At 45.6% G+C, this 26942-nt stretch overlaps 1 protein-coding gene across 1 annotated transcript in view; it reads right to left on the reverse strand.

Moving 5' to 3' along the window:
- Positions 1–26942, reverse strand: part of LOC146190117 (uncharacterized) — a 57950-nt gene that overhangs the window by 11562 nt on the left and 19446 nt on the right. The window contains exons 6-7 of the mRNA XM_084605419.1: positions 24867–24890; positions 22993–23060 (exon numbers count right to left, since the gene is read on the reverse strand). Of these exons, the coding sequence (XP_084461545.1) occupies positions 22993–23060; positions 24867–24890 (92 nt within the window). The remainder of the gene's footprint in view (positions 1–22992; positions 23061–24866; positions 24891–26942) is intronic.

Here is a 26942-nt window from a genome sequence, read left to right on the forward strand (position 1 = left end):
ACCTTCGCCCACGTCTGGCTCCTATGTGCAGGCCCCTGCCTACCGTTCACCGCCGCATGCTGAGCCTTCGTTCCAAGCCCCACCCTCAAGGTTCCGCCCACATCCTATGAAACCTTGGCGTACTACGGACAACCTTCCAATTTGCTATGCCTGCGGTCGGCCAGGCCATGTTGCACGCCTTTGTCGCCGGCACCTCCAACCTTCACAGCCTGACATTCGACTTTACCCGTACGATACCGACTCACGCTCGCAAATGATTCCGCCCGGTTCTCAACTTGTCTCACAAGATCGCCAAACCTATGCCACTCGTCGACCACATTCTCCTCGGTGCCGATCGCTTTCTCCAATGCTGCGACGTTCTACTAGCACCGTTGAGGGAAACTAACAGTCGCAGTTCCGGGGGCAAGAACTGCGCTTGTTTCGAATTCCTCAAGTCCTCCGTGTCGTCCCGCTAATGTTATCAAAGTTTCTGTAGAAGGCGCCACAGTTCTCGCTCTCGCCGATACCGGTGCAGCCGTCTCCGTCATCAGTGGAGCGCTCTGCCGTCGAATTCGCAAAGTGACCACTCCGATTTCCGACTTTTCGCTCCGCACCGCCTCATCACAGCACATTCACCCCTCCGCATCTTGCACAGCCCGTGTGCTCATTCAAGACGTCTTGTACCTCATCGAGTTTATTGTTCTGCCGAACTGCTCGCATGATATCATCCTCGGATACGATTTTCTATCGACTCATCAAGCCGTTATTGACTGTGTTCATGCGCAAATTGCCTTCGCCCCACTCTGTGATGCCCCCTTCTGTGATACCCCTCCCCGCACTGCAAAACTCCTCGTCGCCCATGACACCGACATTCCTCCGTTCTCTGCTGCCCTCGTACCACTGTCTTGTGAGTGGGTAACTCCTTTGACTGCGATTTTTACACCTTCCGAAGCCGCCTCCTTTTTCCGTTCGCAGTTCTCGAAATTCAAGACGGCAAGAGTGCCCGCTCTCTCACAACAGAAAATCAGTGGCAACAAAAATACCTCCGTGATACCGGCGAAGCTTCGTCATATCTCCCGAACTCTCTGGTGTGGCTCTGGGTGCCCTCCACAATCCCTGGCCTTTCAAAGAAATTTCTTGCTCGCTACCACAGGCCATATAGGGTCCTCCAGCAAACATCTGCAGTCAACTACGTAGTTGAGCCCGTCACGCCCTCTGCGGACTTGCTTCGCCGTGGTCGTGAAACAGTTCACGTGAACCGATTGAAGCCATCCTGGCGCCATAAGTCGCCAGGATGGCTCCTTTTTTTTTTACCCGGGGGGGAAATGTACTGTGATAGTCAGCACTTCAGCCATCGACATGCACCAGTGCGTTGTGCGACGAAGACAAAGAAGAAGTACGCTGGGCTCGCCGTTGCAAGGTCCTCTCCTCACAGCTCTCCATCTGAGCGTCAATAAACGCCCTATTACAATATATATATATATATATATATATGGGCACCAACGACCTCTCCCGTACAAGTATCGATAGTACCCTCAACCGCTACGCGGATACGCTGAAACTCGTCCGCGCCACACGGCCTGAAATCGAGGCAGTATATGCCACTTTGGTGCTAACGCGGACCCCTAACAGCCGACGAGGTTCCGGGAATTGGCGGATGGTGAATCAATTTAATCAACGCGCCATGCAGTTCAACAACGGACTCATTGAAGTGTGTTCTCAAAGCGAAAACCTTTTCTACCTCCACCATTCCCTGGAGGCCTTTCCCGCTACCAAAGTTATGGCTGCTGATGGAGTGCACCTAAGCTCTAGAGGTGTTTCGGTGCTCGCCTGGAATATCTTCAACCTCCTCCTCAGTGCTTAACGGCACTGCATGGCCCCATGAAGAGACCACCTGCCAACCTCGGATAAGTCCCACCAACCCACCATGGAGCACAGCACCCGAACAGCTGCCAGCTGTTTTGAGAACAATGAAGATGCTAGTCCACCCGCAACACCAGATTTTCCAACCATTGAGGAAGCAGAGCATCGGATCAACCAAGGACGAACATCTGGGTTGAAATGCCACCGTACTACGCATAGCCTACCATCAAGTAGTTCAGGCTACATTACACTCACGAAGACAACTACACCCCCTCGCCAAGCTCTGCTGCCAACTCCAAGATCACCACATTTCACTGCGCCTCCAGCCGTCGCCAAACCATCCAGAACAACAGGATATCCCACACCGGATAACCAGACCTGCCCATCATCAAGCCGCCCGTCCCTACTACTGGTGCCCGCTGTGCAAGGCGGTAGATGCCCGGTCTCCACTTCGACGAGGCCCCGATCCCGGATTGATCCACTCTCAGCTGCAACACTTGGATCCCAGCAAGCTTCATCCACCATGCAGGACATCGGAAATGACGTCAGCACGCCCACTCCAAGAGACCCAACGGGACACCAACAGCCTCCTTCCAATGAAAGCGACCGTCCAGAGAGCGCCGCTACACCGAAACAAAGGTATGACTTCAGGCGACGCCGTGGCTCAGCCCAGCGGATTAAGCGGGACTGACGGGCTGACCGAGATCGCCTGCCTACTGCTCCCTCCTCAGATGATGTCAAGCACTCCAAGGATTTCTTAAAAGCAAGAAAAACTTTAGACAAACGAATCAGGCACCAGCTCTATGTAAAAGCCCTTAAAATTTATCTTAAGTCGAACATGGTACCGAAAGGCCTTTCTGTAGATTTAATTCCGTCAATGGACAATCTTTCGAATGCCCATAAATTGGCTTGGAGCCAAGAACTTCACAATGCATCACTTAACTTCTGAAAATAACCATAAATCACTGCGAGGAGACGTTGGCATCACTGAATCGGGAGAAGGGGTGGGTTCGTCACAACGTGACACTATCAACAACTGAGGGCAACGAGCTTGAGGTCTTCCAGTGCTGGAGAACTACAGAACTTTGGACTAAGAAGTGCAAAAAATTTCGAAGAGATAACGTCCCTTCTTATATAAACCTTCAGCATGGCGCGACACCACAACCGAGTAAATTTTTAAATCAGTCTCATCATAAAGCAAACGAATCAAGAACCCACCTAAACCCTTCTAACCAAACACCGGACAGACCACACTTTCAGCAGAACATTCTTAACGTCTCAAACGCGACACATACCCCGGAAAAAACAGCACTCCTATCACGTGGATTGAAATTCTGCCCAAATATGGGACGATATGACGAATACAAATTACTTAAGGATCTAGACAATTTTTCACGAACCCTAAGACTACAGGAATAGTTTTTCTAAAAACCTAACAGTAATCCTGCCTTACTTCCCCGGTCTCAGGAACAGTGGACCCCTAGATCTGGTAGGGAAAAACATCTGGACTTATACGTAAAAGCTGTACAGCGGGACATCCTTTGCGCTTTCGAGACATACAAGCCCGGACCCTCTAACGTTTCGAAAAAAGAACATAACGCCTGAACATCACATAGCCAGCGAACAGAAATCATCATCAAACCTGCCGATAAAGGAGGCGGTATAGTAATTTTAAACAAAGACGATTACATTCACGAGGGATATCGTCAACTGAACAACTCAAATTTTTATAAATCACTCCCATCAGATCCAGCTGCCGAACACCAGGAAATTATAACACAAACTCTAAAGCAACTCACCGAGAAAGGGGAAATAATACCGCGAGTAAGTAAGGCACTATAGAGGCAATAGATCCGTCCCCAGGGCGTTTCTACATGTCCCGAAAGTACACAAAGAAAATCATCCCGGTCGACCAATCGCATCCAGCATTGGCACGCTCACAGAGCCAATATCTTACTACATCGATTCCCTCATCAAACATATTCCTCCCAAACATACATCTTACATAAGGGACACAAATCACTTCCTGAAAGAGTTGTCTAAATTTATGCCCCCAAAGGTGCCCTTTTAGTGATCTTGACGTGGTGTACCTTTACACGAACATTCCGTACGAGGACGAAATCCAAGCTCTCATCACATATGAAAAACACAAAGCCCCAAACTCCCCTAGCCCAACCGCCATCGCGTCACTCGCTAATCTGGTTCTAAAACTCAGTTCCTTCGAATTTAACAACTCGTATTACCTACAAACCAGTTGTACAGCCATGGGAACGAAAATTGCGCCACACTATGCCAATATATTCATGGAGCACATTGAATATATTCATGGAGCACATTGAATATATTCATGGAGCACATTGAATCTGACTTCCTACGCTTGTACCAAAAAAAACTGCTTTTTATAAACGCTTCCTAGACGATATATTTATCATATGTACAGAAAACGAGCATGAACTCATCCAATTCATTACCTCATTTAACAACATACATCCCAACATCTCCTTCACACATACCTACTCCTCCACTCAAATTAACTTAATGGACGTATTAATTCAATTTGAAGACGGGGCACTAATCACCAGTGTTTACAGGAAACCCACGGACAGACAACAATACCTTCATTTTAAAAGCTGCCACCCGCTCTACTGCAAAACATCGATTCCATACTCTCAGGCAGTAAGACTCAAACGAATCTGCTCATGTTCAGAAGATTTTGAGAAAACTTACAACCGCATGCGGGCGGTTCTGAAACACCAGCAATACCCGCCAACTATTATTGATCATGCCATCCGAGAAAGCGGGATTAATTGATTGCAATGAAACATTTGGGGAAGGCCGGCCGGCAGCAAAAAATGAACACAGCTCAACTTTGATCTTAACTTTCGCAAACAACCTTCCGATCAACAAAACACTAAAAAAACACTTTAACATATTCGAATAAAGTGATCGCCTCTCCAAAATTGTTTCTGTGGTTCCGCGGGTTACATACAGACGACCAAAAAATTTATAAAATTATGTAGTACACTCTACTGCCAATAAAGCAGATCTTGTGAGTTGTATGCGGTGCGGAAAGAATAGATGCCAAGTTTGCAAACACATGCAAACAACGACCACGGCAAAGAGCACACACTCTGATTTTAAACACTCCATCCGCGAAAATTTGAATTCTGACCACAGGAACGTGGTATATATGCTCGAATGTGGCGAGCGTCAAATGCAATACATAAGGCAGACCGATCAACCCTTTCCGAATTCGATTCAACAACCATCGCGCGCACACCAAATCTCTCCCTCACCTCCCTCTGTCCAAACACCTGCAACAGAAAAGTCACGAATTCGACAAACTTAGTTTTCCTGCACCAGAGCGGCTTCCATAGCAGCCGCGAACAGGAACAACTAGAATCGTACTTTATATTTAAATTTAATGCCCTGCAGGCCCGTATAAATGAGAGCCCTGGTATTCTTTCTCCACTTCAAAGTTCAGTTACCCCCTAAATTCCTGCCGCAAACTCACCCAAACTGCCAAGTCAAGCCTCCCCCACCATACACACAATGAAGGTCACACAATTTCTGCTTTCGTCGCCTGTGGTCATACCTATCGCTGTGCTTCCTTCCATGTGCAGTCTTTTTTTTTCTCGCACTCCCCACCTGCACTTTTTCCACTCTCCGCCTGCACCTGCTTTTTACCCCACCACCACTACAATGTCATTGTACGCCTCTGCGCCACCTGTTTCTTTTTCCACTCTTCGACTATAGAACCTACCCGCATCGCTTGCATCCGAACCCCTGATGAAGGCCAGCTTCTGGTCGAAACGTCAAGTCCAATGAAATGTTTCTTTAAATGAAGCTTACACTTCGCTCTATATGTATACATTGTGATGCCGAAACAACAAAGATGAAGTACAGACGAGAGAAGCGGAGCGGAAGAAGACGAGGAAGTAGAAATAAAAGGGCTAGGCAATCGAGTGGACAAGTTATTTGGACAACAACAACAACAATCGAGTGGACGCTCAGCTCAGCGCGTCTCAGTTTCAGTCTTTACAATGGCGCAGTCGACGAACGTCGGGCCCGACCCGGACCTCCACGACCCGCCGCTCCTCCTTCGAAGCGGCTGGGCAGTCACACGGCCGGCACACTCGGTGCCTGGGACCCCTATTCCACCTGAAAACGGCGTCCATGCCTCCTCGGCGGATTCGGCCTTAGCCCTTATTCCCGAAGCCCTCTCCATCCTCCGGGAGTTATCTGCTTCTTTTACTGCAGCGCTTGGCCGCGCTTCGCTGTCCCCTGGATACCCAGTACCGCCAGTACAACTTCCGAAGTTCCGTAGATTTTCTGACGACGCCGAAGCGTGGATTCAAGTGGTCGACGCTGCTGCCCGACGTTCCGCCTGGTCTCCAGCCACCACGCTCGCCGTCACGGAGGACCATCTCCGTGATGCCGCCCGCGCCTGGCACCAGTACGAAGGCCGCCGCTACACCACTTGGACGGCCTGGACCTCCGCCCTTCTTGCCGCGCTTACACCCCTGGCCAGTGCGCACGACGCCAAGCTCACGACGATGAGAGCGCGGCGCCAGGATCCAGGTGAAGATGTCGCACTTTAGATTTATGATAAGGTCCACCTTCTTCAAGCCTGCAACATCGAATGGCCCGCATCTGCAGCCAAACAGTACATTGTCGATGGGCTTCAGGATACCAACCACGCATCGATTATGTTCACACTGGACACTGCCAGCCTCTCAATCTTTGTCTACCGAGCGGCCTCCTTGCATGAAACCTCCAGTCCTCGCGGGAAGGTTGCTGCCGCCGGGACATCTGCTGCAGCACCACAGCAACGCCGCGGTTGCTTTTCGTGCGGACAGCATGGCCACATGTACAAGGATTGTCCTCGTGCTGCCCGCCCAAGCATACAATTCCAGAACCACCCTCTTCCCTTCCTGCCGGTTCATGTTAACGGCATCGGCGAGTTGACCGCACTGGTTGACACCGGCGCTCAACGAACGGCATTGCTTCAACGCCATGCACCGGGCCCGATGAGTCAATGGACCTCGTCTTCTCTTCAAGGCTTGGGGGAAGCGCTGTTCCCGTCGGTGCAGTCGATATCTGCATCCGGACTGAGGCTGGCAGCAAGGTCCTGGTGGGCATCCCGGTGTTTGTGGACTTGCCTGCTGACCTCATCTTTGGCGCAGACTACCTCATGTCCGGTGGCGTGGCTCTGTCAATCGAAAACGGCGAAGTACAGCTCCGCTCGGGCCGTACCGTCCCTAGCCCGCCCATGGACGAGCATGCTAAAGATGCCTTGTCGCGACACACCAGTGGGGACGGCTACTCTCGGGCTCGGCACAGCGAAAATTGTCTCTTATTTTGTCAGCCGGATATAAAGAAGGTCCAAAGCGAGGACAGAGATTTGGCTGCTATCATGGCTTCCCTTGGGGACACTGGAAGCAACTCCAAGTTTGTGCTGCGGGATGCTACGTTATACCGCCGACATTGGCTCAAAAACCGCAAGGAAGAACAGCATCTCTTCGTACTTTCTGCTGCTCTCCGCGGGCAGGTGCTCCACTCTATTTACGACTCCCCCACAGGAGGGCGCATTGGTCAGCGAGCCACGTTGCGAAAGGCGCAGGAACGCTTCTGGGGGCCCAAGATGAGCAGCAACATCCGCACGTACGTTGCCAGCTGCGAGGTCTGCCAGCAGTACAAGCGTCTTCCAGGCGGTCAACCCGGGCTTCTAACGCCAATCCCTTTGCCTGAGACTGTATTTGACACCGTAAGGATCGACCACATTGGACCTCTGCCGACATCAGCAGTGGGCAACCGGTACATATTAGTGGCTGTAGATTATCTGCCAAAATTTGTAGAGGTTGGTGCTGTACGCTCCCTCGCTGCACACTACGTCGTTGAATTTTTACAAGACCGGTTCGAATGGCGGCACAGGCTTCTACGAAAACTAATATCGGACCGCTCTGCCACCTTCCGAAGTCGCGAAATCCGTGCCTACCTGCACCGGGCGGGGGTTGAACACCACTTCGCATCGGCGTACCACCCTCAAGCGAATGGTCTTACCGAGCGGACGAATCAGACCATACAATCGCGGCTCGCTCCCTTCTGCATGAACAACAAAAAAGGCGAGGCAGACTGGGACCAGCACCTCCGAGCGGCGGCCTACGCTGTCAACACTTCTGCGCAAAGTTCTCCAGGAACAACGCCTTATAAGATTGTGTAGAGACAACAGCCTCAACTTGCAGGAACGTGCAACTTATTACCACCTAAACAACATCGGGACCCCTGTATCGCGACAGGCAGCTTGTCAGCGCATCATGTCAGAAGCACGGAAAAGAGCGTCTCGGGCGCAAAAACGAAACTATGACCGCCGACATCGACCAGCTCCTTGCTATAGAGTTGGAGACGTGGTCTGGGTGCGACGCGGCCTACAATCCACAGGGCGTAAGCTGACCGCGAAATATTGTTATGGAGCACAGTATCGAGATGACGACGACGCGCTGGTGTGGTGTTGTGAAGAAGACGACGCTCAGGCTAAGCTGGGTTCGTTCTGGTGGCGAGTGCTTCTGACAGTCAATTAGCGGTTACCGCTGTGTACATTTTCCTTAACAATATGATGGGCCCTACGTAATAACTGAGCGCTTAGGTGATAATACGTGGCTTGTGTGTACTGCGGCGTTTCAAGCAGGCTCGGACGGGCGGAAGAGGAACAATTTCGCAGTGCACGTGTCGCGGTTAAAGAAAAGGATCGTTCGCCTGCAAAACATTAGGACTGCGCTGCCTCTTCTTTTCAGGTCCGCAGTCATGGCCGAGTGTGATGCCGAAACAACAAAGATGAAGTACAGACGAGAGAAGCGGAGCGGAAGAAGACGAGGAAGTAGAAACAAAAGGGCTAGGCAACCGAGTGGACGCTCAGCTCAGCGCGTCTCAGTTGCAGTCTTTACTACATATATATACAGGGCCAGGAAAAATCAATAGGATGTCGCGCAACTGCCTCTCTCGCTGTTTTAACAGTGACCCAAATGTGCAAACCCATTCTCAATTTTACCCTGAAGGACGGTCCGCCGTCCGAAACTGCAGTTAAATTAAAATATGGTAATCGGGTAAAGCTGTGTGACATCCTTAATATATATATATATATATATATATATATATATATATATATATATATATATATATATATATATATTATATATAAATTGCGAGAACATAACGTACTAGACTGCTAAAAGAGTATATAGCGAAGTATACGCTTCATTAAAGGAAACATTTTTTATTTTTCATTTTTTTCATGTCACTCGACATTTCGATCGGAGACCGATCTTTATCAAGAGAAAGATCGGTCTCCGATCGAAACGTCGAGTGAAATGAAAAATAAAAAATGTTTGCTCTATTGAAGCGTATACTTCGTATATATATATATATATATATATATATATATATATATATATATATATATATATATATATATATATATATATATATATATATATATATATATATATATATAGCGCCTGATGCTGAAGAGAACGACGACATGCATTTTCAACGCACGTGACGGTCAGGAAAGAAAACGACGACGGAGCTCGCTTCGACGCTCGTCCGTGTCAGCACAAGTCTCACGACTGATCGCAGAACGTTCCATTGACTGTTGACGACGTATCGCCCTGTTCAAGGTTTTCTACAACAATTGGTGGAGGTGCCAGCAATCCCCTCAACCTGGAGCTTCGCAGCCGAGCTTTGCCTGCCACTTCCGCGATGCCTGAGACCGCCAGCCAACCGCCAACCCCATCGCGACACTTCGCCACCTTCTGACGACTCCCCAATCCTGCGTCATTTCGACCCTTCTTCCCCCACGGAAATCCACACTGATGCCAGCGGCGTCGGCCTCGGCGCAGTACTCGCTCAGCGGAAGTCTCGCTTTGATAAGTACGCTGTCGCTTACGCCAGCCGGACCCTGACAAAAGTTGAAGCAAACTATTCCGTCGCCGAGAAAGAGTGTCTAGCTATCTTCTGGGAAATAGCCAAATTTCGCCCCTACTTGTATGGCCGTTCTTTTGATGTCGTCACCGATCATCACCCCCTCTGCTGGCTGTCTTCTTTGAAAGATCCTTCTGGTCGACTGGCCCGTTGGGCTCTGAGGCTCCAAGAATACGACATTAACGTCATCTATCGCTCTGGCCGTAAACATGCCGATGCTGATGCTCTCTCACGTTCTTCCTTGCCGTCTGAAGCCACTCCTGCTATATCCGTTCTACATCCCACCGACATGCCCACCGATATGACTTCCGAGCAACGTAAAGACGCATGGATCGCTTCACTCCTGGATTTTTTATCTGGCCACGCTTCACGACCTCCTTGCCGCGCTCTCCGTCGCCAGTCTCACCATTTCGCCTTCCGAATCACCTTCCGAATGGTAGAAAGTGGCTGCTTGTAATTCCGACCCATTTACGCTCTGTGATTTGCTCCCATTACCACGATGATCCCCAGTGTGCCCATGCCGGCTTATTGAAAACCTCCGCTCGCCTGCAACAGCGGTACTACTGGCGTGGGATGTGCCGTTATGTTCGTCGGTTCGTCCAGTCCTGCCAAGAGTGTCAGCGCCGAAAACACCCACCTCGCCAACCCGCCGCTACTCTGCAGCCGCTGTCCTGCCCAGCTCAGCCCTTTGAGCATGTTGGAATAGACCTATACGGCCCGCTTCCTAGCACATCAACAAGAAATCGCTGGATCATCGTTGCAATCGATCATCTCACACGCTACGCCGAAACGGCGCCTTTGACATCTGCTACAGCCCAAGACATTGCCTCCTTCATCCTCCACCACATAATTCTTCGCCACGGGGCTCCCAAAGAATTGCTGAGTGACCGAGGTCCCGCTTTCCTTTCTGAAGTTGTCGAAGCTGTTCTTAGAGAATGCAAAATTGTTCACCGCGCCACCTCCGCGTACCATCCGCAAACAAATGGAATGGTTGAGCGTTTTAACCACACCATGGGCGACATGCTAGCAATGTATGTCGCCTCCGACCACTCCAACTGGGACCGCGTTCTTCCATTCGTCACATTCGCTTATAACCCTGCCACGCAAGCAACCACCGGATTCTCGCCATACTTCCTCCTGTATAGTCGTGAGCCCTCTTATACCATGGACACCATTCTCCCTTACCGACCGGATTCTTCCGAATTCACGACTGTTTCACAAGCTGCAACGTATGCCGAAGAATGCCGCCAGCTTACCCGGTCCTTCACTTCTCACGCCCAGCAACAGCAGAAAACCACCAGAGATCAATCTGCACTTCTTCCTACTTACCGTACAGACTCTTTGGTCTGGCTATGGGTGCCTTCCTCCAGTCCCGGCCTTTCATCCAAACTTCTGAGTTAGTATCAGGGCCCCTACCGTATCGTCAAGCAAACATCCCCCGTCAACTACCTCATCGAACCCCTTACGCCATCCACTGACCACCGTCGCCGAAATCGTGAAATAGTACACAGTAACCGCCTGAAACCTTACTACGATCCGGCCATCGTCACATCGCCATGAGCCGCCAGGATGGCGCCTTTTCGCCCGGGGGAAGTTGTAAAACAGGTTTTCGGCTCTGATATGTTCAGCGCCTGATGCTGAAGAGGACGACGACAAGCATGTTCAACGCGCGTGACGGTCAGGAAAGAAAACGACGACGAAGCTCGCTTCGACGCTCGTACTTGTGCTGACACAAGTCCCACGACTGATCGCAGAACGTTCCATTGACTGTTGATGACGTATCGCCCTGTTCAAGGTCTTCTACAACAATTTACATACATGTATATATGCAAATTAATGAAATATATCAACAGTCGGCGAGACGTAAGAAAGTGTACGGTTGTTATTTTTACTATTGAACTGATAGGGTACTCCAACGATATTAAAAGGAAGATAATTAAATAGAAGGTGGAAGAAAACCCAACACTCCAATGTTGAGAACCGAACCCCCGACCATTGGATATCGCATCCGTTATCCTTCCCAACGGAGCTACGCTGACGACTGTCCAACATTCTTCTTTCTTGAGCATGAATGCTGCCTTTAGAATTTATTGTATACTAATGACTGCATACCATCATTATCAGCTAGAGTATACCATTGCAGGGAAAATACTCCTCTCACATAGTTCCTATCAACCCGGTTCTGTGCCAACTAAAACCACTTGATTCGCGCAAATATTTTAGTAACATTCTGTGCCCCCTGCTACGATTGCGTGTACATGGAATCCAATTGGTTTAGTTTGACGACAATCAGTAATCGCCCCTTCGTACTACATGTCCTGCTCATCGGAGCTGTTGGATCATACCAGTTGGGAGAGAGAGAGAGAGAAAACTTTCAATTAATAATAGAGAGAGAGAGAGAGAGAAAACTTTTAATTAATAATCAGTAAGAATTCCAGCAAGCCCTGGACTAGGGGCACCGACCACCCAGCTCCTGCGAATTCTTACCAGTTGGGAAATTCTGCTTCAAAATGCTACTAGGTTTTGTAGGCATTTTTCGAGTGTCTGTGAATTGTCGCGCCATCTAGAAGTGTCAATAAATGCTTTGTGCTATTGCCATCATTGCCTATTGGAAATCACTTTTCTTTCTTTCTTCCATCTTAGTTCACTCTCTACAGCTGTTTTCTCTGAGAATTTTTGATACTGCAAGTTTTCAACTAATTTCATTTTCCTTGTGGTTGCGCATTTATCAGAAGTCTGAAAGTTTTCAACTTGGACGCAGTTTTCCTTCATGGCCACGCGGGGGCCGCCATTATTCCTCTACGCCCGAATTTCGACCAATCAAAACCGCCGTTTTATAATACATGGGCCCTATGCGAAATTTCGCACCTGGTAGTATTAAAGAGCTCTGCAGCTCCCACTCATTTCTTCTTCGTGATTTTGACTACAATATCAGTAACTAAAGTTATTTCTCTGACCCACTCTGGGCACTTCCTATATCTCTTAACGTTACCTATACCATTTCCCTTCCGTAGCACACTGTTGTCCTCAACTTACATAGAACCCATCTCGTTAGTCTCCACATTTCTGGCCAGTACGTCGCTGCATGGGTGTGCTTGTAGCCATATTCTTTGAGAATTTTCCAAATCCACTTCATTCCAATTTGATAGCCCTGGTTATTTGCCTTTTGTGTGAAATAACTGGGAAATTTTGTCATTCTAGCTCACTCCTCTCATTAGTAGACATATTCATTTACCGCTTCCTGCGCCTCGCTATATTTTGCACACTACAGTTCTTTTCCGGCGCCGTTTGACATTATTTTAGGTTTACGCATGTTTTAGGCCTACCATTCAGTTTTATATGCATAGAACAAAAATCATTATTTGCAGTTCATAACCTAAGTTTTTTAGCAAAACAATGCAATCAGCGTATCGCAGAACTCAATATTCTTCATCAACTCTTGTCTGAAATTATTCTCACTAGACGTTTCTGACAGCTCGCTCAAAGCAAGCGGAGAATTTATAATGGGGAGATCGGGCCTTCTTGCTTGACACAGTTGCTTTTGGGAATTTGAGAACTTTCTTCACGAAGGGGTATAGTACTGTGCAGTCATTATAGATATTTTCATAATTTCACACATGACTAATCTACACCCTGATTTTGTGGTGCCTGCATGCGTGCTCATATTTCGACTCAGTCTAGTGCTTTTTTTTTCATGGTGCAGAGATCGCGCTAGAACTGGTCACTCCGTATACGCAATGCTTCGCGACTTCAAGAGTCGGGAATCATGGAAAAGCGCTACCATATGTTGACCTGTTAAAAAGGAGACGTGAAGAACTCTAGAAATTAGAGACAGCTCAGCTTACTATTATTTATGTAGAAGGCATCTACTAAGGTATTGGCCAATATAATCAATCAGCCGGTGCATTTAGTCAACAAAAACATAAGACAGCGTTTCACGAAGGCTATTTCACACTAAATCATATTCCCGCTATCAAACAGAAATTTTCTGAATACAACAACCCCTATATAAATAATTCATAAATTATAGAAAAAGGAATCAATTAGAACGGGAAAATCGCGTTTAATATAACAACCTCTTATGTGTAGTATTCATATCAGATGGATAACGACTTTATTTGTTAGACAAGGTGGATACAAATATCCATTTTCCCGAAAAGAATCAAGGGGCAAGCTTTTGAGCTCGCATCCTGGACCCTGCATGCAGGAGAGGCAATGATATGCGTCACCGAAACGCCTCGACATATTGTCATGTGATGGTTAGAATGCCTAATAAAGAGATGAGATTTCCCACAGCGTCAGAGTCACTTCGCAGTCTGGTCTCATCATAGTGAATGTATTCATGTTATGAAGAGGAGGTTTAACGGTTCCGACTGCGTCACCCGGCATCGGCGGATGGAATATTTACTAGTCTGCTGTGCTGCAGCTTCACCTCTAATTGTTGGTGTCTTCAGCTTCCCGCGCGAATGCTAGGTGTGCTCCTTCACACAGCGTAATCGTGGGTGCGTTTTGGCGAAGCAAATAATGTGCAGATTGAACATGAAGAAGGATAGTGCCAGCTTGACGATGACGACGCGTACTCACCCCTAGACTAGAGTCATTTCTCGCAGTCACTATCGGGACGTGGCTGTAGAGCATCGACAGAAAGTCGCGAAGGGCAATTCTTCTGTACAGACACTGAATAAATTTGTGGCAGACCTCCCAGTAATGTGGGTGCAGTGGGCGGTTGTTTGAAGTCATCCAGGCGTCGCATTTCTGGGGCTTAGATACTGCTTGGTGCTTACCGGTAATCACTGATGAGGCAAAGGCATGGGCGCTGGTGAAAACGGCTCTCTGCTTAAACTGAGCTGAGCGCAGAGTGCTATGGTACAAAATTGGTAGGCGTTACGCTAAGACTGCAATGCGTGCAGAGTGAGTGAGAGAAATAACTCTAGTTAAGGACACTCCAATCAAAATCAAGAATAAGAGGAAATGGGAATAGACAGCAGATGTAAAGCGTAGAGACTATAACCTGTGGGTGATAAAAAATGCAATTCCAAGAGAAAAAAACATAGCCTAGCAGCAGAAACTTAGGTTGGCGAATGAAGATAAAACGTTTGCAGGGGCCAAGCGAATGGACCAAGCACAAGACCGGGATAATTGGAGAAATGTAAGAGATGCCTTCGCCCTGTAGTGGCATATTTCGGCTGATGATAATGGAGATGGATGTAGCTCGCAGGCTGTGGGACCCAGGGATAACGGATGGAGTGAGTTCAGAAACATTTTGTTGGCATTTATGTATAATTGGCATTGTATCTAATCAGAACTGCGTAGTGTAGCGGCAAAGGTCTTCGCTTGAACTTAGGAGCCTTCACCTAAACTTCTATTGTCTGATAGATCTGTTCACAGATGCCATCCGTGAGCGTCGCCATTTCAGACTGCACTACGGTTGGCAGGAGCCAGAGCAGTTCTTGGTGGACCGCTCCGTGAATGATATCCTGAGGATTGGCGATACTTGGAGACGTATTGTGGCAGCTAGGATAAGCTGCATTTCCGCGTTATCTCAGATGTTTAATGAGGACAAAGTACTATTTCAGCTTTTTTGCTTCCTCAACTGAAGAACCACCGAGAGTGACAGGGGCTGCTGCAGAGCACTTAGGGAGATTAATTTCTCAGTCATCATTGACGTAACGCAGATGAGGACGTTCATGCACGGGTGCGCTCCGGTAGCAGTCTGCCTTTACAGAAGACGGCTGCTTCGCAGTGTGCTTGCTGGTAGAGGCTACAATGGTACCAATTTTCGCCTAAAGAGGTGGGCAAAAACCATAAAAGTGAATTCAGCTGCTCCAAACAGTCTGTATGAAAATGGAAAGCAATGGCTTTGGACTAAAATGACTGAATTATTTGGGTGATTTGAGCCCTCAACCTATGCAACTCGACGCCGGCAATAGCTACAGGCGTGCACTGTTGTTGGCTAAGTACTGTGTCTGAGGGTATCTACAGAGCTAAGTTTAGATGCCCATAAGGAACACCGAGATAACTCTACCAAAGACACCAATAATCATCTGGAATGACACGGAAGCATTCCCGTGTGGCTGCTACCATTCTAAGTAGAGACGACAGAGCAAGCTCCCTTCCTCTCCTAAGAGCAAGCATCTTCAGAAAATGAGGGGGAGGGGCGGGCCTGAATATGGCTTGTCTCCGTGCACATAAAATAGTGTCCGGTATAAAACAAGCCGCAGGCTGACCACAATGACGAGCTGCGCAGCATTTGGGCAATGTCCGTCGAGTGTTGTGCTCCTATGCAAACATCTTTTATTACTATTTTAAAATGCCCACACCCTCCCCTGTTCCCCATCGCTCCCCTCCTTTATTCCCTTCTAGATTTTACTCAATGTCTCTTTATTTCCGCCACCGCAGCTCAGGTACCTCCTAGAGCGATTCCAGATGCCAAGGATCGCACAAATATTTGCCTTACTCATTATTTTGTGGGAAAACTATCTGATGATGACTAATTCAGACAGTTCACGCGGCGTAGCACTAGTGAAAGTGTTTGCCTCTCAGGCTGCTTGTGGTAAAGCTTGAGTCTGCGTGCTGCGGTTTGACTTTGCCCGCGTTCCGTTGTAGACGCTGTTGAGATGGTACTGGGCTCCACATAATTATGACATACATGACAACTAGTCGAAGCCAAAGATTGTGAACAGAGTGTTGAAGAGCTCTTAGTATAGACGTTCTGGCTACTGACACCGAACAGGAATTGTAAAATACAAAAGGCGCTATCCTGTTTTTGGAGCAACGATTTCAAACTATCGTATCGGAAGCGTTGCGTAAAATACACTTGTTAGAATATGAAATATTCGGCTACACTGGCTTAGTGCAGTGGCGAGTGAAGCTAACTTGTCTGCCTCGGCCTCGCATTGGAGGTCACCTCTGCTTGAAACGTTTGTTCCAACATCATTACTCCGCACATTATGAAAGAAGCGGTGACATAGATTTGAGAGGAAAAATAGAATAACAAAACTGGTTCATCTCTAAAGCAGATTTCATTCTGACGTATTCAAAATTTGTTTCTCGCCAGCTGATTTCAAAATAAAGCCAAACTAGAAGGATAATCTTTAATGGACACTGTATTAGTGCAATGGACAGTATTGGTTCTTGTATTGTTTTCTACATACGCACAAAAATATAGCCCACAGCTGTAGATTATTTACAGCGCTTGATCTCTCCGTGCTGGGAAAGCAAGGCTAGACCTCTTTGTTTCGGTTCGGTCCTTCAATAAAAATACCATACCATTATCAAAACATTTCTCCTTCATGACGTCATATACTTTTACAACACTCAAGGAAAATAATTGTACAATGACTAGGCATCGGCATCAAAGTGACGGTACACAAAGGACTGCCAAAGAGTTCGTAATCGAAAAGAGATTTAGACCATGACAGCTCGAGGTGTCGCTGTAGGATAGGAACATAAGGGCATGCGATAACAGGGAAAACTTATTTTATACTCTGTTCCAACACATCCCAAAATAATACTGCCTTATAGGTACGCTTGAAAAGAACATCAGTAGTTTCAGCCTTGCGTGAAAAACAACCTGTTCCCTGTGGTAAATATAGCCCATCTTATGCAACCAGGATTCAAAGAGCGAGTGCGGGTGTCCAGTTAAAGAAAGGTCTTTTGCTGTTGGTGGACCACATATCTTTTTCCAAACATCCTGGCTAATGTTGCCTGAAAATTTGTCCTAAAGAAGGGAATTGGAAACAAACTGTGGCAGCTTTCCTTGCGCTTTAAAACTGCCAACCTGCCGACACTTTCATCGCCTTTACCTCCTTTAATATACAAATAGGGTGATAAAACATGTATCTAAGAAAATATTTAGCAGGAGCTGGTTGTCGGCAGAGTTAGTCCAGGACTTCGCTGGCTGCAGCTGATTACCGGGCCAGCTGAATATTCCGGGCTTGCTGATCCGGGTTGTCGCTGCTCAGGGCCGCCTTCCACTGCTCACGTATCGGTTATGAAACTAATAATTTTCTGCTGTCTGGTTTGTCTTTGCATTCCCGAGAAACATGGCAGAGCATGGGGCTAGCCCTACAATAAGGAAAGTAGCCTCGGTGTTTTACTGAAATTTTTTTGTTTAATTTATAAAAATAAGAAATGCTTCCGTCAGTATTATTTCGAGGTGAATACTTGTTTTTATAGTGTTAAGAATTATCCCTTTCCTAGCCCAAGGTCTGCTTTTGTGTCAGCTTATTTTCCTGGGACGAAATGGGTAGAGAATGGGATGCGGCCGTATTGGTGGGAGCACGAGCTAGATCATTAGCTCCTTCGTTTACGGCAATGCCTTCGTGCTCTGATATCTATGTTATTCTTTGTAAGCCGGAAAGTCTACATAATATTGCGCTCCCCTTTCCATCTCTCCATGCTTGTTAGGCGTCCGTCACTATGTTCGGTTACTTCTCCCATTGGCCAGGACTCATGAGTATATGTAGATAGCTGTGGCCAGAATCTTATGCTTAGACTGATGCCCTGATTATTGGCCTTCTCTGTTGCCGAGCGCAGCTATAGTGATCCTTCCTGGCTAGGCATAGGCCCCGCTGCCGCCATAGAGAGCTTTCAGATCTTTATATAATTGTTTTAAGGGTTTGGGCTCTCGCTATGTGTCTAACCTTCTGCTGATCGTTGTGAATATGTCTGGGTGTCAGATGTACGTGGATATTCCTTCCTGTAGGTATTGGCTCTTGCAATTTGCTCACATTAGTTCTTATTGCCTACCTAAGCTCCACTCTCAACAGGATTTATCTCCCTATCTGCTTTTTTAGTATACTTTGTTCTGACTCACCAGAAAATCCTCCCTGAGCATGTTGAAGGTGTTGTGTACTGCGAGTGCCAAAAGACGCTCCGTTGATGTTGTTGGTGGGAGGTTCGCGTCGTTTCATTGGCCCATCAAATGATGTTTTAAAGCATTTCTGTCACCGATACCATTCTTATTATTAGGAGGGGGAAGGAGAAACAACACGTAACGCTGCTTACGGTTACGGCTTTGCCTAGATGAGGATTACTTCCTCTCTCTTCTTTTTGATGCACGGTTAGTCTTCTAACCATTCTTGAAATTTAACTGCGCCTCTGAGGGTGTTAATCGTCGAATGCGTTCTCAAATTGCTTTTATTCTACTGTCCCAAAAGTTCTACCTTGAATTTTTTTTTTTTTTTTTTTTACTATTCTGGTCTCTGAGAAAGAGGTTAGCATCTCTAGGTGGCTTTGTTGTTGTGTAGCATAACACACTCAAGTTTCTCCGAATAGCATCGGAGACTGTTCCCTTCGGCGGATTGACTATCTTCAGTAGCTGCTTGAAAAGCGGCTTCCTTCTGCGCCCAAGGTAATTGCGTAGACAGTATGCTTACATCTCCCTCTTAGAAGATGAGGCCAGAACCTTTGCGTATTAATGGTTTTTTGGCTGAGAACTTTGCGCTAGACCAAAATTGGTGGTAATAATCTTTATTCTGTGGGTGTAATTTGGTCTCCAGCCTCCATTTGCCTCATGAAGAAGACGACATCGTTTTCTTTATGTACATAAATGGATCATGGAGGTTTTGTCATGTTCTGGAAGTAATTTAGACGGATAGCTTTCTTCGTAAAGAAAAATTAATATAAAGGCAATAAACCCAAATGTCGGTGGGACGTAGGTAATAAAGCTATAATAGCAAATCACAATCTGCTTCGAAGGACCATCGAAAGAAAAAAATACACACTTGCCTCAACTTCAACAGAAGTAGGACGAATATAGAAAACAAAAATGAACTGTGCCTATTTGTGGTAGAGGCAGATATTTGAAGAAACAATAAGTAAGCACTTAATAAGTTCCCGAACCATCTAAAGGCACTTTGCCTATATTCAGAAGTGAAGCGCCGCCATTTTAGTACCACGACGGCATTTTACTGGAAAATTAAGAAGTCATGGACTTATTTTGTAAATGGCTAGAAGGGACCTTGTTAACAGCTAGGAAGAGTGTGGCGATAGCAGTGTTACTTAATTTGCAGCAGGCCATTGCAAAGAAGTTTTTAGCGTCAACATTGACCAATCAGACAGTGAAAAAGCGGTCAAGGTGTCTGTACGTACAGCAAACGTTTGGGCGAAATACCGACTAAATAACTACAGTGCTTGGTAATGAACCAAGAACAACCTTTATGCAACTCTCAGTGAGGCGTTAGGAAACAAAATACATGCCATCGACCTGTGGTTAGAGCATAATGACCCTCCTCTGCAACAGCAAATATGAAAAATATAGAATCAAATCTCATAGGCCGTTAACAGTTACATCGGTGTTGTATATAATAGAAATGCAAGCAATCGAATATCAATTTCAAGCATGGACTGAGCATACGGGTCTACTAGGGGACTGCAGAACAGCTTCAGGCAAGGTCGTAGATTAGACGATAATTCTTTCGCAGTCACACTGTGCATTGAAAACGCGGCAATTGAAGAATGTCCACTGTGGATGGTGTTTTTAGATATGTAAGGGGTATAAAATAATGTAAACCCTGGTGTCGCAAATTCTAGAAAAAGAGAGCGTGGGCTAAGAAACAATACGTTTATTGAAAGCGATTTACAAAGATAATAACATAACAGTCAAGCGGCAGAACTTAGATGCTGCGAAACGAATGGCAGTTAAGACTTCGGTGTGGGAAGTCCTTTATCAGCCCTTCTATTCATGATCTACATAGGGGGCTAGAGCGGTAATTAGAATCAAAGGCATTGGGATTTACGATGACATGGCGGAAGGCGGGTGGATTGAAAATATGCTCCATTACCTGGACTGATACACGACAATTATATTGTTGTTGTAGCGGATAGCCATAAAAGCCCCAAATACGTTCCAGACAGTTGTGGAAAGAGTTAGAGGTTCTGGGTTTAAGATATAGTGCAGAAAAATGAGGAGGCGTTTTTTATTTATAAGCCCTGCACAATCACGCCTCACAACTATCTATTGCTACATATATAAAGTTGTGTATAGATAAAAAATATAAATACATTCGTATTCGACTAAAGCGAGAAGAAACTCAGCAGTCATGAAAATCGCCGTCCCTGGGATATAACAAGTACGAAGTAAATAGAGGAATTTGGAAAGGCTAAATGGCACGAGGCTTTTCGTTTACTAACGCTGTGCTGTGCTTGGGATCTGCTACAACTTTTGTGCTTGAAATAAAGCAGAGTAATAAAGCGAAATAATAGAGTGAAATAAAGCGCCTGTCCTTGTCATTGCTCTCTCGTTGTTCTCCGTCGCAGCGCTCGTAATTTGCAATCATGTACCAACTAGCTAAACTTTCCGTATTACTGCAAAGCAGAGTAGAGTCGGTAGACATCCTTGAAGGCACATGTGGCCACTATCAATGAGGCAGTTCAAAGTGATATGGGAGGGTCGATATTCGAAGTGAGGGTGGCGAAAAGTATGGTCCATAATAAAGAATGGTTGAAAGGAATGAGTCAGGATCGCTGGGCGACAGTCATTTTCAGGTCTTGCACCGATAATACAGTATCGATGAAAAATGGAGAAGATGGCTTTCAAATAGTTACGATTGTCATAAAGAACAAAAAGACAATTGTCTTTTTGTTCTTTGTAGGATGGTGGTTTTCAAAAACACCACCATCGTACAAAACGTACCAATTTCAGAAAATATCCTTTGGCAAACTTAAATGCATGTTAACCCAACAAAGAGCTGTACATGGTGGCAAAGAAAAAAATTCCAAAGGAAATACCTTTTGACAATTTCAAATGTAGTCATTTATTTTCTGTAGAAGGACTTGGGGGTGATCGAAAACGAGCTGCTACCGGCAAACGTTTGGCAGTATACGTGAGATTACCTGCTGCTGCATCCGGGGCAGTGAAACAATTGAACACATTACTGTTGATGTGAAGCACTTCATCCGCCAGTACACACCGCCGATCCAGGCATTTGAGAAGTGCTAGGGCTTACTTACAAACATGGCGTGCTTAATTATGACTTGTTTTACGGTTTATCAGGGTTAACGTTCCAAAAGACTCATGTTATGAGAGACGCTGTAGTGAAGGGTTCCAGAACTTTCAACATCCTGTGGTTCTTAAACTGATATCGCACAGCACACTGGCGCCTAGCTTTCCACCTCCAAAAACAAAAGCGGCCACCTAGACCGAAATTCGATCCCGCATCCTTGATCTCTACAGTCGAACGCCCTAACTACTGCGCCACTCCGGCAAATGTTAAATCATAAAACAATAGAAGCCAATAACAGACGACTTGAGTATTGGTGGTAAAAAAGACATCATAAGAGTCTTCGACTGTGCTGAGCAAGTATTCAGCTACTTAAAAATATTGGGAGCGCAGCGTAGTACCTTCTGCGCGACACTTTTTTACCACCCCGTTGTCGTGTCACCAGCGGAAACCCGTCAGGTTGAAAGTCATTTTCTTCATACATGTCCTTCAGTTGTAGCATCATTTTGCCAAAATGGGTTCTAGGGGGAACAACAGTCTCAGTGTTGCGATCCAACATGCGTGTCTTCCACAGGCTATGAAGTCCAATAAAGCAGAGAAGTGACGATAGTGGCGGCCTTTAAATGCGCTCTAATTCGTTTTGACAATATTTGCGCTATTGGTCGCTGCTCACAGGGATATACTATTGAGAGAATGGATTCGCACAATTTGGTATCCTATGAGCGTTCGCTAACTGTGAAGCGTGTATATAAAGAGGCAAAATAGTAAACTGATAATGGGGAGCTGCGAAATGCTGTCTGTGGGCTCTATCCGCTCATAGAGACTCCTAAAGGGACAGTGGCGCTGACATGAAGCGGCTACCGGAAATCCAATGATATTAAGAACGTCGCTGCCTGAACCAACGCAGGCAGCGCAGTATGCGCAGTATGTAGGGACGTTTTATCCTGAGCGCAGTTCACTCACTGCTATCGCGTCATAAGCTAACGTCAGGCTTAAATTTTGCTAATTCTTAAATAATATATAAAAGCAGTCAACCTCAATAACAGCACACCATTAGTATATATAAATGCGCTAAAACTGCCTGCAGTTCTTCAAACATTTCTGGTAATTTGAACTTTTTATTGGTTAAATGGAATGCAATGACGACTTGGCAATAGTATAGCGGAGTATGTTTATATACAGGCTTTGGGAAATTTAGAAATAAAGAAATAACCGCGAAACTCACCTCTTTTCTGTACGCTGTTAACAATAGGTAGAGGCAGCCATATTGGTCCTTGTAATATCCTGTAGAATCTGAATGATTTTGGCATATTGGAATTAAGCGTTTTATTAAGTTGCAAGATTTAGTTGCACTCAAACGCAAAATAACCTAAGCGTAAGCGAAGACGTGGTGCGAGCTTATCGTTTATGAAACGGTTGAGAAGCAAGAGGTTGATAGACCACCAGCTCTTCAAATCGCCATTCGAGTTCTTTATGCGAGTACTTGTAAGTTTTTGTTCGGCTTCTTGTTGCAGAGAAGGATGCTTAGAAGACGTGCATTGGGACTAAGTCCCGGCCGCTGAGTAAAGGTGTGAGAGACCAGACATTTAAGCGATGCACAAATGATGACAGATGCTCACAGTGAGCTCCGTACTTGGACAAGGTCACAGTCGCCTATGCATACATAATGAAGATTTTCCACGCAAGCAGCTATGGCCTTAGAAGCCCAAAAGATGTTTTTTACAGCCCCCAAGCAGCAATGCATATTTGTTGCTATGAAGGCCGGAATGTGGGCAATGCACTCTTGTCCTGTTTTCCCAAACGGCCTCAGAAACAGTTTTCGCACCTGGCTACAGAATCTTCGCGGTATCTAGAGAGAGACAGAAAAAATTATTTTCCTTCTTTGTGAAAGAGCAATATATTTCCCACAATGAATAGAAATCACATGCTTTGTTCCCAAGTGACTAACCAATCTTGGCGAAACAAAACCTCCAACCTCATTCAATGATTTTGCCGCTCGGTTTCTGATTCGGGCATTCAAGTGCCAACATGCCGCGGCAGCAGCGTTTCAATAAGAGCAGGTTTCTAAATCGTGTGAGGTCTGTGCAAAGCGAGTGCATATTATTATTACGACAATCATTTGAAGTGTTCGGTGGCCCTGTACTATGACACTTAGTTTGGCTAGTGCCCCATTATTCCTCCCTTTCTGATGTTGAGGTTGAGGTGTCCAGCGGGAAGTAACGCTGCCACTGGGCCCCTTGCTTTCCCTTCGTCAAATGATTTCGCTCAAAGCTTGATTTATTATTTGTGGCATAAAAAGAATAATTCGGTCGAATATGTACAATATAAAGAAGTCTATTAAATCAATTGCGAAATAGAATTTTAAGTAGTCATGAGTGGCACAGTTTGCCAGTACACAAATTACACCGTTTTGTTTTTCTTTGCGTGCAAAGTTTTTACAGTTACCGGATGATTCCGATCCACACTATACTTATGAGCACGCAGTGACAGCTCCCAAAGCTGAAGGTTCTATTGTAAGCCCGCATTGACAGTTCCAGGCGCGAAAGACGCATTTTACTATACCAAGTATGCGACCTTCTTGTCCTCTTCGTTTTCTTACTGGGACTTTGTTTTTCTTTCTTTTTTGTTCGTCCAAAAGTCATTAAGAAAAAAAAACATGCACTTAATAGCCAAACAATAGGTTCTTCTAAACTACCACTGCCGGTACTCGGGCCCCATTTCTGTATTTCAAGCCTATCCGCGCATGCACATGTGGCATCCGGATATACCTTTATTCTGGTAACAATAACAGTAGCACAGAACGCGGCAAGCTAAAGCTGTCCACCGAGAGATAAACATTCACTGTTTAACCGTGCACCTCTCCTGCTCAATATTCATAGATTCAACCTGCTACTTTGCGTCCGGGAGAATATTACGAGAAGCGACATGCAAGTTATGAAATGCCAGCACTTATAACAAATTCTTGCTCTACGTTTTCTCAAAAAGATTTTAAAAAAAAACATGCCTGCTACTTTGTCACCCCTAATATAAAATTTTCTTCATGCGGTAAATCAAGATGCTTTCTTTTCGAAGGCCATAAAACAGAAAGAATCTACTCACCATACTCTTGAGATGGAGGCTTCGCTGGCAGGGGAAATATTATATAAGCGCAACAAGTGTTTTACGAATATATCGCACAATTCTCATCAAAGTAAGACGAACAAAAATCTACAAAAAACTAGAAAAACGGTGCACAAACAGAAGTAATGTCCAGGTGGAGAAGTTAATATGGCGACTCGAAATTCACACAAAGGCCGCATTTAGGGCTGAATTTAGAGACTGTACGTCTCTAAAATCATTATACTAAGTGCAATGCACCTGCACATAAGTATTTGACACTAAACATATTTTGCAAACAGAACATGAAGCTTTCATTAATATTTTAATGAAAAACGCAGCAAACCTGCGCATTGTTCAATAAAGGCTTACTAACATCGGTGTTTACAACCAAGTCAGGCAAAAGCAAATGCGATCTGATTCCTTATCTGTCCTCAAGTTTGTGAATGCCACGCAGTCATATAACTCGTATTCCCAGTATTGCTTATTTCCCGAACGTGTTCCCATGGCCACAACAGCTGTCCCATCTACCAGTTCCTGTTTTGCATTATTTCTAATGAACATCAAATGTGTTCGATGATTTCTTTTTAACTCACAGTCAGTTTAAAACATTTCAGTGCATTTCTACTACACGTCAGCCTGCAAGTTGTTGCTGTTTTGGTAGGTCACAAAAGCATTTTGTTCCCTTGCTGAGGGAATAATGTACAAGAAGGAAAGCCAAGGTTCTCTGGTCAGATAACGATAGTATATGGCAGGTATATTGATGCATTTACAATTTTTGCCTTTGGATTCATTTATCTCATTGTTTCAACGCGAATTGTGAAATATATAAAGCATTTTCTCAGTACCGTTGCATATGCACAAGGCTCGTATTAGACATTATAAGAAATTATTGGCCTTACTACTCTAATTACGTAGTATTCACATTAGATAGGAAATTTAACGTCACTTTTTGGCATCGCGGTGCTGTTAGAATTCAGAATGTGATCATTTTACTTGCTTCGTTTGAATTGCTACACAACAGCAGAACCTACAGTGGCCATTTGGTAGCACGATTTCCCATCCAAAGCTATGGTAAGGCTCTGGCGGTAAGCAGAACCACGCTGTAAGTTTCCTATGGCATACTCTATATGAATAACACATTAAAACCGCGCCTGCTTCCAATTTGTTTTTTATTCTGTTATATGCTTCTCCCCAAACTTAACGCATGCCTGGGAGCAGGCATTGCAAGATGCGCCTTGAAAGCTTGCGAAAACCAAACAGAAATTTTCTAAAACGCTTTCTTACACACATTCCTTTCATTGTGTTCTACACATATACATTCATTATATCTATATATATATATATATATATATATATATATATATATATATATATATATATATATATATATATATATATATATATATATATATATATATATATATATATATATATATATATATATATATATATACAAGTGAAAAATTGCTGCATACTGTTTCCAAGTTTATTTGGTGTCGAAGTTTCGGCAGGAGCCCTGCCTTTCTCAAGACTGAGGGTACATGATTCTTGTTCGTCTTCTTATAGTGTTGGCAAGAGGTGCTACAAACAGAATATGGGCACATGCAGGTGAACCAGCTGGGCACGCACAACACACATACACACACAGGTGCGGAGAGCAGGCTAGGCCCAAAGGGTCATCCACCCAAGGCACCGGCCGCCGGGAGTCATCTGTATACAGATGACTCCCGGCCTGAGTCCCAAAGCGTCTTAGTCCCAGCCGGAGTCTCATAGCCTGAGTCCCAAAGCGACTCAGGCTATGAGAGATGCCGTAGTGGAGGACTCCGGAAATAACGACTACCTGGGGTTCTTTAACGTGCACTGACATCGCACAGCACACGGGCGCCTTGCTTTTCGTCTCCAGCCAAAAGCGGCCGCCGAGTCCGGGTATCCCGCATCCTAGGGAACAGTAGTCGAGCGCCGTAGCCACTGCGCCACCTCGGCGGGGCATAGATATATATATATATATATATATATATATATATATATATATATATATATATATATATATATATATATATATATATATATATATAT

The sequence above is a fragment of the Amblyomma maculatum genome, chromosome 5, assembly GCF_055883805.1.
Source record: "Amblyomma maculatum isolate TAMU_Amacu chromosome 5, ASM5588380v1, whole genome shotgun sequence".
NCBI lineage: Eukaryota > Metazoa > Arthropoda > Arachnida > Ixodida > Ixodidae > Amblyomma > Amblyomma maculatum.